The sequence below is a fragment of the Pseudonaja textilis genome, unplaced genomic scaffold (genome assembly GCF_049901715.1).
Source record: "Pseudonaja textilis isolate UNSWEBS1 unplaced genomic scaffold, rPseTex1.2 PTEXSCF25, whole genome shotgun sequence".
Lineage (NCBI taxonomy): Eukaryota > Metazoa > Chordata > Lepidosauria > Squamata > Elapidae > Pseudonaja > Pseudonaja textilis.
In genome coordinates this window covers 252,098-264,969 of record NW_028262874.1, presented here as the reverse complement: position 1 = coordinate 264,969, position 12,872 = coordinate 252,098, and the positions used below count along the sequence as shown (strand labels likewise).

The following is a 12,872-nucleotide window of genomic DNA, read 5'->3' as shown; positions in this document are numbered from 1 at the left end:
CCACCTGAAATACCTTCATAAACCATCCTAAGTTGTAAATGTAACACATGTTTTATGTCTTCCAGGTGGATTTCTCAAATTTTTGAGGAGGGCAATATGTCAGATCTGTATATCTGCCATTCTTCATTGGAAGAAGAAGAGGGGGGAAGTTGGTGCAAGCAATCCTTTTTAATGTAATCTGAATATCTTAAACCTTATATTGAATCTGTATAACTTGCACATGATGTACAACTGGAGGACTGGAGCCAGATGTCTAGAAACTTGTCACCTATTGGAGAGATAGCCAGAGGAGAACGGACCATAAAAATTCCAGCTCTGGAAGATACTCCCTGGGAAATTCTTCTAAGATACGTTCCCAGAAAAGGGGGAGGGGGTGTCAGGCTACAGAACTTTTCCCATTCACTCAACTAGAATGAACTTCTGAAAAAGTATCAAAACATATCAAAAAGGAATCCTTTATTGAGATGAGAATTCATGTAGGAGTTCAAAACAGCGTCTGAGGTCTCTCAGGCATACAGGGATACATAAGGGAGTTTAGAACCCCGCCCCTTATCTCGATGTGTATTTAGTGAAACAAAAGCCAGTATGTTAATTCCTCCCCACCCCTTTTGTAAGGAACAATCTTTTTCAGTTTCCCAGGACATATCTAATTTCTCCCCACCCCCTTTTTAGAACGAACTTTTCCAGAGATTCCCAGGACACATCTCACTATGGAATTTTTATGATCTCATTTCCTGGCTGTGCCTCTCAGAGTTGATAGGTTCCAGCCATCTGGCTTTTCTCCCTCCATTGTATTATGTGTGGGTTATACAAATCTGATAAAAGATTAAATATATTCAGGTTACATCAAGAAAGGATTTCTTTATCAGTCTCCCCACCGCCTTTTCTTCTTCCACTGAAGAAATGACAGATACATGGATCTGACATCCTGCCCTCCTTAAAAAAAACAGATAGGTCTATCTGGAAAAAAACAAAAATCATGCATTATATTTGCAATTCAGGATAGTTTATCAGGGTATTTTAGGTGGAACTTACATAGTAATGTGGGTGTTTTTATGTGTTGTTTGGCTACCCATTCATTTTCTGAGGAAGGAAGGTGTTTCCAAGCTACGAAATATTTTTTGGATTCATGGTGAGTGCATGAATCAAGGATATCTTTAATTTCAAAATGTTGTTCCCCATGTACCATGATGGGGGTTGGAGGTGTGGGAAGGGTGGGGTCTGAGGTTTGAAGTGATCTCTGGTTTGATCAAGCTATAGTGAAATACTGGATGAATCTGCCTAAGTGTTTTTGGAAGTCGAAGCTCTACCATTGTCAGCCTTCAAGATCTTCTTCCTTTGCTTTGCATCTTTCGGCTGTCATGAGTAACGGGGGAGGAGGGGGGAAAAGTATGGGAAGCGAGCTGCAGGTGTTACAAACTAGTATTGTATAAACTGAGGAGGGGGGAGAGTACATTCTTGCTTAGGATCCTATTTCTTGCTTAGCTTTCTCTTCTCTGCACAGCTGCAAACCTTTATCAAAGTATGCCAAGGTCAACGGACAGAAGCCTCATCACCACCTGAAGATGTCCACATGATGATATTCACAACTTTTAATTGGAAGAACCATTTGAACTATTGGGGGTGGGAATATTTCCATCACTTTGTATATGTGATATACGCGCCTATTTCCTCAGATTCAAAATTCTCTTGTTGCTACCACTTGACTTCCAGTAAAAGATATCTTTTCTCTAATTAAAAGAGTCTAAGTATTTCTTTCTTGGATTTTGAATGCAGCGCCAGCTGACAACCGTTACAGGGTTAATAATTCTGGAGATGGGGAATGGGCCAATGAATTTTGGTCCTAATTTGTTAGATGGTTGTAATGATTTTAAGAATTTTGTGTACAAATATATACGGTCCCCAATTTTGAAAAGTTTAGGTTCGCAACGTTTTTTGTCTGCTTGAGTTTTGTAAACTGCTCTCGCTTCCTGTAAAGATAATCTTACCACTGGCCACATGGCTTGTAAGTTATCTATCCACTCCTTAAGGGAGGGGATTTCAGGTTCTTTGTGGGTAGTTCTGGCATGAGGTTGAATTCGTGGCCTCTGGCTACCTGGAATGCGGTGAACCCTATGCTACTATGGACTGAGTTATTGTATGCTACCTCTGCAAAAGGAAGAAGGTCAGTCCAATTGTCCTGTTGTCCTGACACATCTCACTGTGGAATTTTTTATGATCTTCTGACCTCCTGGCTGTGCCTCTCAGAGGTGGTAGGTTCCAGCCATCTGGCTTTTTTCCTCCATTGTTTCATGTGTGAGTTATACAAATTCAATATAAGATTAAATATATTCAGGTTACATCAAGAAAGGATTTCTTTATCAGTCTTCTCCCACCTTTTCTTCTTCCACTGAAGAAATGACAGATACACGGATCTGACACATAATGAGGTATAACTTTGTTAATCTTTGGAGTCTCTGTATTTTTCTGCATCAGGGAAGGGAAGTTGCTCCTGATCAAGGGAGTGGCGTCACCACAACCTGGGGAGCCCTAAGGCACTGAAACACCCCCCCCCCCCCAAAAAAAAAATGTTGGTAGAGCCAACAGGAGAAAGGATAGAATCCCTCAGGGCTGGAAGGGACCTTGGAGGTCTTCTAGTAGTTCAACCCCCAATCTTTTCTTGAAAACCTCCAGTAAAGGAGCCCCCATCAAGAATAAGCTTTAGTATCATTGTTCAGAAAACAATGTATCAGTCAGTTATATTTTATTCTTTTATTCCTTCTTCAATCCCCAGAAAAAGGTGTCTGCAAGTGTCAACAGAGCAACCAAGTGAAGATGTTGAGGCCGCCATAATCACGGTGGAACCCTACAATCCCCAAATCCATCAACCCCAACATCACCATCATTGATGAATGGAGGTTGTCAGACCTTCTACTTTGCACGACTATGTGATGGTTGGTAAGTGTTTGAACTAATTTGGTTGACAGTTTTTCTTTATTTTTCTATTTTAAAGATATTATGTTATTGTTGTTGTTTAATTCTTAGATGGGTTCCAGGGATGGGGCAGAAATCCACAGGTGGCTGCAATTAGTGGACAACTTGCAGTTTGCAAAAAGTGAGTGGACAGAGGACTTGTCCAAGAGAAGAGAGGTCCTAGTTGAAGGGAGAGAATTTGGGAACTGGTGTCCTTTGTTGTTTTCCATTTCCTGCTTTGGGGTTTTGGGTGGGGATGGCTGGCCTTGGAAGCTAACAAGAAAGAAGAGTGGGATTATTTTAAGAGAAATAAGAAATCAGGAAGTATCAGGAAGTATCAGGAAGTAGTTTACTTTACAGAATCAAGGTATATCATCAGCATTCCCACAAAGTATTAAGTATAATGATATGTACAGATAAATTTTGGCACCAGGTAGACTGTGGGAGATCCTGAGTTCAAGTCCTGCCTTAGCCACCAAAGCCAGCTGGGTGACTTTGGGTCAGTCACTATGCCTCAGCCCAGCCTACCTCACAGGGTTGCTGCTGTGAGGGGAGCTAGGAGGAGGAAGTGTGTTTGATATGTTCACTGCCTTGACTTATTTATAAAAATAATAAAGGTGATATAATAGCGAATAAATAAAAATCAACAATGGATCTTGGGGGAAGAGAAGGAGAAGATGCTGTGCAGGAAATGATCAGATAAGGTGGGGGAGCCCCCAGCTGCATAACTGGCAAAGGAAGAACCTCAGAAAGGACCCTCCCTCCCTTTTCAGGCTTTCAAAAGAGTTGGTGGGAGATTTGTATGTTCAGACTTGCCAGATTCTCTTCCCCTTCCAATAAAGGAGAGTTACCTCACATGGTCATGTTTCCCATCTGATCTACCTGGGAGAAGGTGGGGGGACTTGCTACCTAGCGTGCCAGGTGAGTCTGACCAGAGCTGGATCTGGGAGCTCAGATGTGGCTGCTGCAGACTTTGGAGGTGCTGCTTCTTGTTTTCTTTCATATTCTGAAGAGGGTGACTTTCTCCTTCAGTTGGCTGGAGTGGCTTTTCTCCACATGGCAACTGTGGTCCATCTCAGCCAGTTCATGCTGCAGACTTTGGAGGTGCTTCTTAACTTGTGGCAGAAGGTTTCTCACCTCTTCAAGGTCTTTCTCAGCCTTCTCTTCTTTGAGATGGACATTTGGCTAGTGACCTCATGTCATCCTTTGTGGAGTTCTTCAATATATTTCACCAAAGATTCATTCTCTAGCTCCAAGTGATGGCATGACCTTCTTCAGGTTTTCTGCAGGTCTTCCGTTGTGGTCCTATGTTGATCCACTTTCTCCTGGAGACAGCTGTGCTGATCCTTCATCCACTGATTGTCTCTCTGGAATTCCTGGGTCTGAAAGTCAAAGGAGTCTCTCAGTTCATCAATCTGGAAGTCACTGAGAGATCACCAAAAGAAATTGGCTGTGTGACCATTTCCTCTTTGTGGCTGACCTGATTGAAAAATGGAGAGACACAGTCACATCCTCTCTCAGTTCAGGGCTAATTTTCCTAACCTGCATTTTCCATTCTGCTTTTTCCTACAGTTTTGTAGTCCATCATCTTCTGCAAGCATGAGATGCAGGAGGAGTGAAGAACCAACGATCTGCAGAGGTCTCTCCTGCCAAAGGGTACTTTAGATATAATCTACTCAGTCCCAAAATGCCAAAATTCAAAACATCACATTTGAGGGCACGTCAAGTGAAACCCAGCTCTCTGGAGATGCTCCTAATGTTCATGGGTGACCTTTTGGGAGATCTAAAAGTCCAGACTGGAGACTGATCACCCAGATAAGATGGCGGCACCCAACTAGGAAGGTGAAGCTCTCGCTCCTGGAGCATTATCTCCCTATAAAGCCACTACCTGCACCAGAAATCACTTTTAAAGCTGCTGCTTGCACCAGTAACCATGAGTAAACCTGATCCCAGAAAACAAGCCCAAAAATGCTGGATTCTGAAGCCGTGGAGCCCTAATAATGCTAACAGAGCTCCTGCTAATTGATCCAGAGCCCTCCTCTCCTTCCCCAGAGAAGTGAAGCTCTTTCCATCGAGCCCTATTAACCACACTGGTGGAGCTCTTGAACTGGATCACTTGGAGCCTGCGGAGTGCAAACAACGTACCTTCATTTAAATCATTCAAATTCATTTACACTATAAATTCACTCGCCAAAACCAACACCAACCATAAGAACCTCCGTTGTCGTCCTGACCTAACCATACAGCAACGTGCCCGCTCCCGTGTACTCCGCACTGAACTCAAAAAACGTCTAGACAATGGAGAGAAGGACCTGTACATTGACTACCATGCTGACTGTATAAAACTAAGTCACACATCCCGCAACTCAGCTTTAACCTTCAACCACAACCCTACCTCAACCAATCCACCATCACCCAAGACTAGGCACGCATGCCCCTAACTACCTCAACTCCAACTATTGCTGGCCTTAAATGCAAGCTACTCAATGCAAGAAGCCTTGTAAATAAAATACCTGAATTTTTCCTCCTACTAAATATGGCTAAATTCGACATTATATTTGTCTGTGAAACATGGCTCAACGCATCTCTCCCTGACTCCATTATCACAGTAAGAGACTATCATGTTTACCGATCAGATCATGAAATTCGTAGAGGAGGTGGTGTTGCTATCTTCTATAAAAAGTCCTTACATCTAAAAAATATCCAAGTTACCCAGGAGCTTGCTCTTCCTGAGACCATTATCTGTGAACTATCCTTAAATATCACAATTCGATTCTTACTATGTTACAGAGCACCTGATTATGACATCGAACATGCAACAGAGTGATCAATGTCTGGAATACTCTACCCGACTCTGTAGTTTCTTCCCCAAACCCCAAAAACTTTAACCTTAGACTGTCTACTATTGACCTCACCCCTTTCCTAAGAGGTCTCTAGGGGGCGTGCATAAGCGCACCAACGTGCCTACCGTCCCTGTCCTATTGTTTCTTTTATTTTTCTTTTATTTTTCTTATATGTACCCATTTCATGTATTCATAACTATGTATACACTTATACTTATTATCTTGTAAACAGTTGAAAAATAAAATAAAAAAAATAAAATAAAAAAATCTTCCTCTGTGGCCACTCAGGAGCCACACTCTTTCAATGCTGTCAGTCAATGCAGACCAAACTCCCTGGAGAAGTTTGCCATGCTGGGAAGAGTGAAGGAAGGAGAAGAAGAGAAGCAGCTGTATAGCTGTGAGCAGCTATGGCGGGGATGGGACACCTGAAGGATCAGGTTGGGGACAGATCTCCATGGGGAAAATCAATCTATGTGGCTGCTGAGAGTCAATACCAATTTGATGACATAGAATCAATCCCTCAGTAAGTCAATCATGCCACCTTAATGGTCCCTTTCAGCTATAGACTGCCATTGTCTATTTCCTTTTCACTGTATCTTTAATCTCCAAAGAGGGAACAAATCAGGGTTAAAAGAATCAAATGACAACAGCCTGAAACATTCATTAAAGTGAAACAACTTTGGATAACAACCACAAACGTGGCCCCTTTAAGGCATGGATGGTCTTCAGCTCCCAGAATTCAGCATGCTGGCTGGAGAATTCTGGGATTTGAAATCCCCCATACCTTAAAGGGGCCTAATTTGAGAAACACCAGCATAATAATCCCTCAATACTGATCTCCCTTCAAACTATCCTGACTTCCCATTTGATTCCGAGTCCAATTCAAGGCATAATGTTAGGAATAACAAGGTTACCTAACGTAGTTTGGGTAAAATAATATATATAAACTATGATTGTAAGTTTAAGTTGTGTCACTTTAAACTGCAAAGCATGTAATTTTGGGTGTGGTGTGAAACTGCCATAAGAGGGAGCAAGAGAACCTGACGATTGCTAACGATTCCTGACGATTGATGGTTTGATGGATTGATGGTTTGCTAATTGCGTGTTTCCTACTGCTGAGTTGCTGAACATTGGAGGAAGAAAGGGGTTTTGACTTCTTCATATCTCTACTGCAAGGAGATATATTACCGGACTGATATTTGTAAGTTTACTGACCTCTTTTTCGACACTGGAATATGCAACTGAATAATCCCCGGACGGACTGAATTAGTGAATGATATATGGACTGTTTGACTATGCTAAAACTCTTACTGGAATAAACTATTTAACTAGCACAGTGTATCTGTTTTACTAAGTGTAAGCTACAAAAACGTTTATCTCACATATTTTGTCTGCCTGCCTGACTGCCGTGCAGATTCTGCTAGGGTGTATCCCTAATACATATCATCACTGAAAACCCTCCAAAGGAGTCAGGATCATCTCTCATTTGATCATATCATATCATATCTCTAGCCATGTGTCCGTCTTTCCACAGCTTTGGTGCTTCTGATAACAGGAAAAGGTGCCAACCAATTTGAATTAAGATAGATTCCCCCTCCCCTCAATACTTACGAGTCCCATCTCAGCCACGAAAGGCAGGTGGGGGACCTTGAGCCCATCCCTCTCTCCGCCTTCACGAGGTTCTTCTTGTGGGGATGAGGGGATCTTAGGTGTGTACACTGCCTTGAGCTAGGGAGAGAAAGAATAAAGGAGACATGAAAACCTAAGGAATAAAAAAATGAAAGTAAAGGAATCCACCAGTCTCCAGGCCAAGCATCTCTGGGAAATAACTGCTCTCTGGCCAACGGAATCCCAGTTTAGGTGAATTCCCCCAAACCATTAAGCGGGCCAATCCCCAGCTTTGGGGCCCCAATGCCCATCCAACTCGGACTGCCCGAAGCCAATATTTTGGGCCCCCAAACCTTGCAGGTTCTTCCCAGTGCCCTCCACCACCAGCCACCCAGTCCCTTTCTGGAGACAGGAACCTTCTGCCTGCTGGATGGGGAGTTTGGGAGCAGGGATGGAGGCTGCTCCCATGGCAGGAATCAGCCCGTCTGCCATGTTGGGCTGAGCCCCCCTTGGTTCTGCCTTGAAGGGGAGGGTCTCTCCCTTCTGAGGAACCCAGGCAAGGGAGACCCTGCGAGGCCCCCAGGGCCAGCCATCCCATCCAGCCTCTTTCCAGGGATGCTGAGCAGGGCCTCCATTGCTGTGGCCCAGACTCCCCAAGGATGCTGGTTGCCATGGCGAGCTCCAGCCAATGAGATCAGGAGGAGCCATCCTCCCCTCCTCCCTGCCAGGATGGACCTGCCTGTCCCTTCAACTGCTCCCTCTCACTCAGCCCACCCAGGACTCCCCTCCAGGCCAAGCTGTACATACTAATGTTGGCCTCCAGACAAGCAATGGAATCTCTGAATGACCATCCCAGATAAGCCAGGAAGACGGGGACTCCCAACGGCTCCTTCAAAGCCTTGGGGGTCTTTTGTAGGGATCTTTACACAGCCTTAGCGGTGGGAATGTCACAGGGTCCTAATCCACCAAGTACATCCATGCAACCAGAGGAAGGGTCACCAGTCCCCCAAACAATTCCCTGGGTGGGCATGGCAAAAAAATCCACTTTGCACCATCCTCCACATGGTGGGCACCTCCACAATCTCACTTGCAAACCTCAAAGCAGGCAGTTTATTGAATAAACGAATAGATTTCAACATGGAAAAGATCTGAGTGTCTGAAATGAACCATGAAGGACAACAGAGAGAGTGGCAAAGAAAGAAAATCCTATCCACTCCATCACATTCTCACTATTTACCCAATGATATAGTCCACAGACCGTCACTTTATTGCCTCTTAGTCTGCTTTCATCTAAAAAATTCATATTCCTAGAAATGATGGGAAATGTAATTTCACTTCAGGCAGAAGCAACTTTAAAACCAGCTCCAATTTAGGATTCATGTATGGAGATCTAGTATAAAAGAAAATCCCCAACAGGGCCAATATTTAACTGTTGTGATTGGAAGGATCGGGACCTGTTAGGAGTTTTGAATCTGATGACTGTTAAATCGTGGATTGACGTCAGAACCAGGAAACGTTAATCTGAAGGGCAAGCCAGTTAATTAGCACGTTGCCTTAATGGGTATAAAAGGACACAGCTGAGCTGGTGCCTTTTGCCAGAAACAAAATGTCTATTTGAATGAGGACGTTACAGCAAAGAGCTCTGGGGTTGAGAATTTATTGCCAGGACTGGTTTGCCGGACAGAGTAAGACTTATGCTGTGGTTTCTGTCAGCCGTTATTTATTAAGACTTTTTCACGTTTGATTTAGTTGTGAAGCGACTGCTTTCCATTTTGTTTGTTGAATTTCGAAGGGGAGTCATAACATTATTGTTCCTGGCCACAAAAACAAACCATCTTTAAAGCAAGATGGATTCAAATCAACTGCAGCGTTTGGTTGAGCAGCAGCAACAGCAAATAAATCAGCTACTGCAAAGCAATGTGACGCTTCAGAATCAGGTAACACAATTGCTGAATTATGTTTCCAGCTTACCAAGCCCTGCTGCTGCTCCCCCTGCCCCTCCTGTGAGGAAAAGCCCAGTTTCCATACCGGAGAAATTTTCTGGGCAAATGGATAGGTTCCCGGCATTTATGGGTCAATGCCAATTGTTTATCTCTCTGAGGCCTGAAGACTTCCCAACTGACCAGTCTAAAGTGGGATTTATGATCAGTTTATTAACCGGGCAGGCTGCTAATTGGGCTACTCCCTTGTTGGTTCAAGATAGCCCGTTGTTGAATAATTTCCAGGGTTTTCTTCAACAACTGAGAGTGATGTTTGAGAACCCAATTAAGATACAAACTGTGGACAGACGTTTGTGGGATATAAATCAGGGGAAACGTTCCCTCCAAGATTACGTTGCAGAATTTCGTTTGCTGTGTTTGGACTCCAATTGGTATGAACCGGCTCATATGGCTGCATTCCAGGAAGGTTTGTCTGATGCCATCAAAGATGAGCTGGTCCATGCAGAGAGGGCTTTAACTTTGGATGCATTGATAGTTCAGTGCTTACGAATTGAAGCTCGTTTACAGCAACGTGGACGCAAACGGCTCGGTATGGAATCATCTTCGTTTTCTCGTGCACATCCCACGCCACCGAGAGTTTTCCAACCCACGGTTAATGTTGAGGAGCCGATGGAGTTAGGCGCACTCCGCCCTCACTTAATGGCACGAGAACGATCGAGAAGGTTCCAGGAAGGCTTGTGCCTTTATTGCGGGGGTCTGGGACATTTTGTTAATTCCTGCAAATGGAGAGGGACCCGCAGATCCGTATCTGAAACCACTCTTGTCTCGTCAGGAAAACAGGGTAGACCTGATCTCAAGGAAACCCTAGGTCGGACACATTTCACATCCCCACCTCAAATTGCTGAAGTAAATCCTGGCCCTCCTCGGCATTTACTTTTGGACACTCGAATTTTTCTACAGTCACAGAAGGAGGGAATTCCTGCTGTTGCGTTGGTGGACTCAGGGGCTACAACCAGCTTTATGGACCGAGCTTTTGCTACGCACTATGGGATCCCATTGGTTGCTGTACATCCACCCATTAAGGTGGAAACCGTGGATGGCGTGAGCTCAAGTCTGGGCCCATTCGTTTCGCCACCCAGCCAGTGCGTATGATCATTGGGGATCATGAGGAGGCGATAAGTTTTTACATCACCTCGAACCTTCATCTCCCTTTGGTGCTCGGAATGTCCTGGTTGCGGTTGCACAATCCGTTGGTGGCTTGGTCGCAGAACGGTATTTCTTTTCCAAGTCTCCAATGTGTAGACCACCTGAGACAATTGGAATGAGCGACGCCTCCATTGGCTGAGGGAGACAGAGTGGGGTTGTCAACGAAACATCGTCAAGTCATCATCAGACTCGGGGGAAGGGCCCTGCGGTGGGGGATAGTGTTGTGATTGGAAGGATCGGGACCTGTTAGGAGTTTTGAATCTGATGACTGTTAAATCGTGGATTGACGTCAGAACCAGGAAACGTTAATCTGAAGGGCAAGCCAGTTAATTAGCACGTTGCCTTAATGGGTATAAAAGGACACAGCTGAGCTGGTGCCTTTTGCCAGAAACAAAATGTCTATTTGAGTGAGGACGTTACAGCAAAGAGCTCTGGGGTTGAGAATTTATTGCCAGGACTGGTTTGCCGGACAGAGTAAGACTTATGCTGTGGTTTCTGTCAGCCGTTATTTATTAAGACTTTTTCACGTTTGATTTAGTTGTGAAGTGACTGCTTTCCGTTTTGTTTGTTGAATTTCGAAGGGGAGTCATAATATTTAACCTTAGGCCAGGTTCAAGGGTCCTGATTGCTTCCTTGGCATTCAAACCCAGGCAGCACTAGACTTAAGTGGCATCATCTTCTAAGTGTCACCAAACTCCATAGCTCCAGCTGACCTTCCCCTGCAGTCTCTGGAGACAAGAGACCATCTTGAAGGACCATCTTCTCCTTTGTTATGGAGATGTCTTCCTCCCACATCACTTTCTGGACATGTCCCAACAGGAGGGATCACAACCACCACACAACAGAGCCCCGAGGGGTGTTTCCCTGGTTTTTCACTAACATGTTTTTCTCCAACTAAGCCTCCTTGCAGTGACAAAGAACTTTAGGGTCCCCAGGGGAAACGTTGCTTCTCCCACCAATAATCACCACTCCAGTTTTCTGCTACTTCTCTTTTGATGTCATCATCAGACTGAAGCAACGTGGGTGAGATCTTTCATCAGAAAAGGATAAATGTCTTAGGTCATATTTGTGTGGCATAAGTTTTCAGACAGGCGATGTCTGTGCTCTTGAGTGTACCTTTCTTTCCTTTCCAGGTGAAGCTTAGATTGTCTCTGTCTGGATCAGGAAAGCCACCAGCATTTCCACCTTGCTTTGAATTCTTCTAACTCATCTTGTTCTTTTTGCTAAGAACTGATTCAGCACTCAAAATTATGGTCTTTCTGCTTCTGCTTCTGATGCTGCTGGTGTCCCAGCCAGTCCCTGGGAAACTGAGAAGGAAATGCCCACGGAGTGTGGAGCACCAGGATGGAAACAGTCCATGGAGCTATTACAGCCCAGGAGACCATCTGATTGCTATGATCAACACTGCGACAGAAATATCTCATATAATATTCCCTTTCAACAGTCCTCCTTCTAATCCATCCCATTCGTAAGTCATTTAGAGTGATAGAGTTGCATTCCCTCCATTTGCAATTCTAACATTCTCCTTTTCTTCTTATTTCACTTAATTCTATATTACAGGATGTGTTTAATTTCCAGAAAGATTTTGATTCCCATGGTTTGTTGTCTTATTTTGTGGAAGACCCAAACCAAAAAATGGGGCAGAAAAAACCTGAAGGAAGTTGACCTTATTTTCCTCTCTCTGTAGAATCCTGGGTTCATCACTTAACTGATCTTTGGTTTTAGATCAATGTTGGCTTAAGCCTCTGTAGACCTGTGGAGACAAAGAGGGTTTTAAAAAATGATATTGCTTTTGTTGATAATAACATGAAAACTGTTTTTTTAACAGCCGGCTTTCTTTTGGATATTCAAAAACCCTACGCTTCATTTTTGCCATTCAAGTGACCAATAAGAATTCCCAGCTCCTGCACAATCTCATGCTTGGCTACAAACTCCATGACAATTCTTTTAGCACCTTGCACACTTCAGATGCCTTGCTGGACATTTTCTCCACTGGAGACGCCAATGTCCCCAACTACAGCTGTGGAAGGAAGGAGAACCTTCTGGCTCTTCTTGATGGAGCTAGCAGGGACATCTCCATCCAGATGTCAACCTTAGTCGGCATCTACAAAGTCCCACAGGTGTGTGTGTGTGTGTGCGCGCTCCTTTATCTGAGTGGGATGATGTTGGATGGGCAATAGATCCAACCGTATCTTTTCTATGGAAGCCAAGAGATGCTTTTCTCCATATTAAAGAATATGTCAACTATGTTCTATGTTCATGTTCAAATTCATTATAAATGTCCTGAAGACCAATAAAGTCCCTGGGGAGGACTTTCCAATGG

The 12,872-nt window shown here is 44.0% G+C and overlaps 2 protein-coding genes and 1 long non-coding RNA gene across 5 annotated transcripts in view; 2 read left to right on the top strand and 1 right to left on the bottom strand.

Annotated features, from left to right (window-relative positions):
* The window catches only part of LOC148123670 (vomeronasal type-2 receptor 26-like), a 211,190-nt gene that overhangs the window by 104,581 nt on the left and 93,737 nt on the right, over nt 1-12,872 (top strand). The gene's annotated exons all lie outside the window — the stretch shown is intronic.
* Nucleotides 1-12,872, bottom strand: part of LOC148123672 (uncharacterized) — a 127,379-nt gene that overhangs the window by 75,631 nt on the left and 38,876 nt on the right. The window lies entirely within an intron of this gene.
* LOC148123673 (vomeronasal type-2 receptor 26-like) overlaps nt 1-12,872 on the top strand; it is a 128,075-nt gene that overhangs the window by 89,391 nt on the left and 25,812 nt on the right. For 2 of the 3 annotated variants that reach the window (XM_087919075.1, XM_087919073.1), the window contains exons 1-2: nt 11,717-12,017; nt 12,378-12,669. The exons of the other annotated variant lie outside the window; for it this stretch is intronic. In XM_087919075.1, the coding sequence (XP_087775201.1) occupies nt 11,800-12,017; nt 12,378-12,669 (510 nt within the window). In that variant the 5' untranslated portion in view covers nt 11,717-11,799. Of the gene's footprint in view, nt 1-11,716; nt 12,018-12,377; nt 12,670-12,872 lie in introns of those variants that run through there. 3 annotated transcript variants of the gene reach the window in all.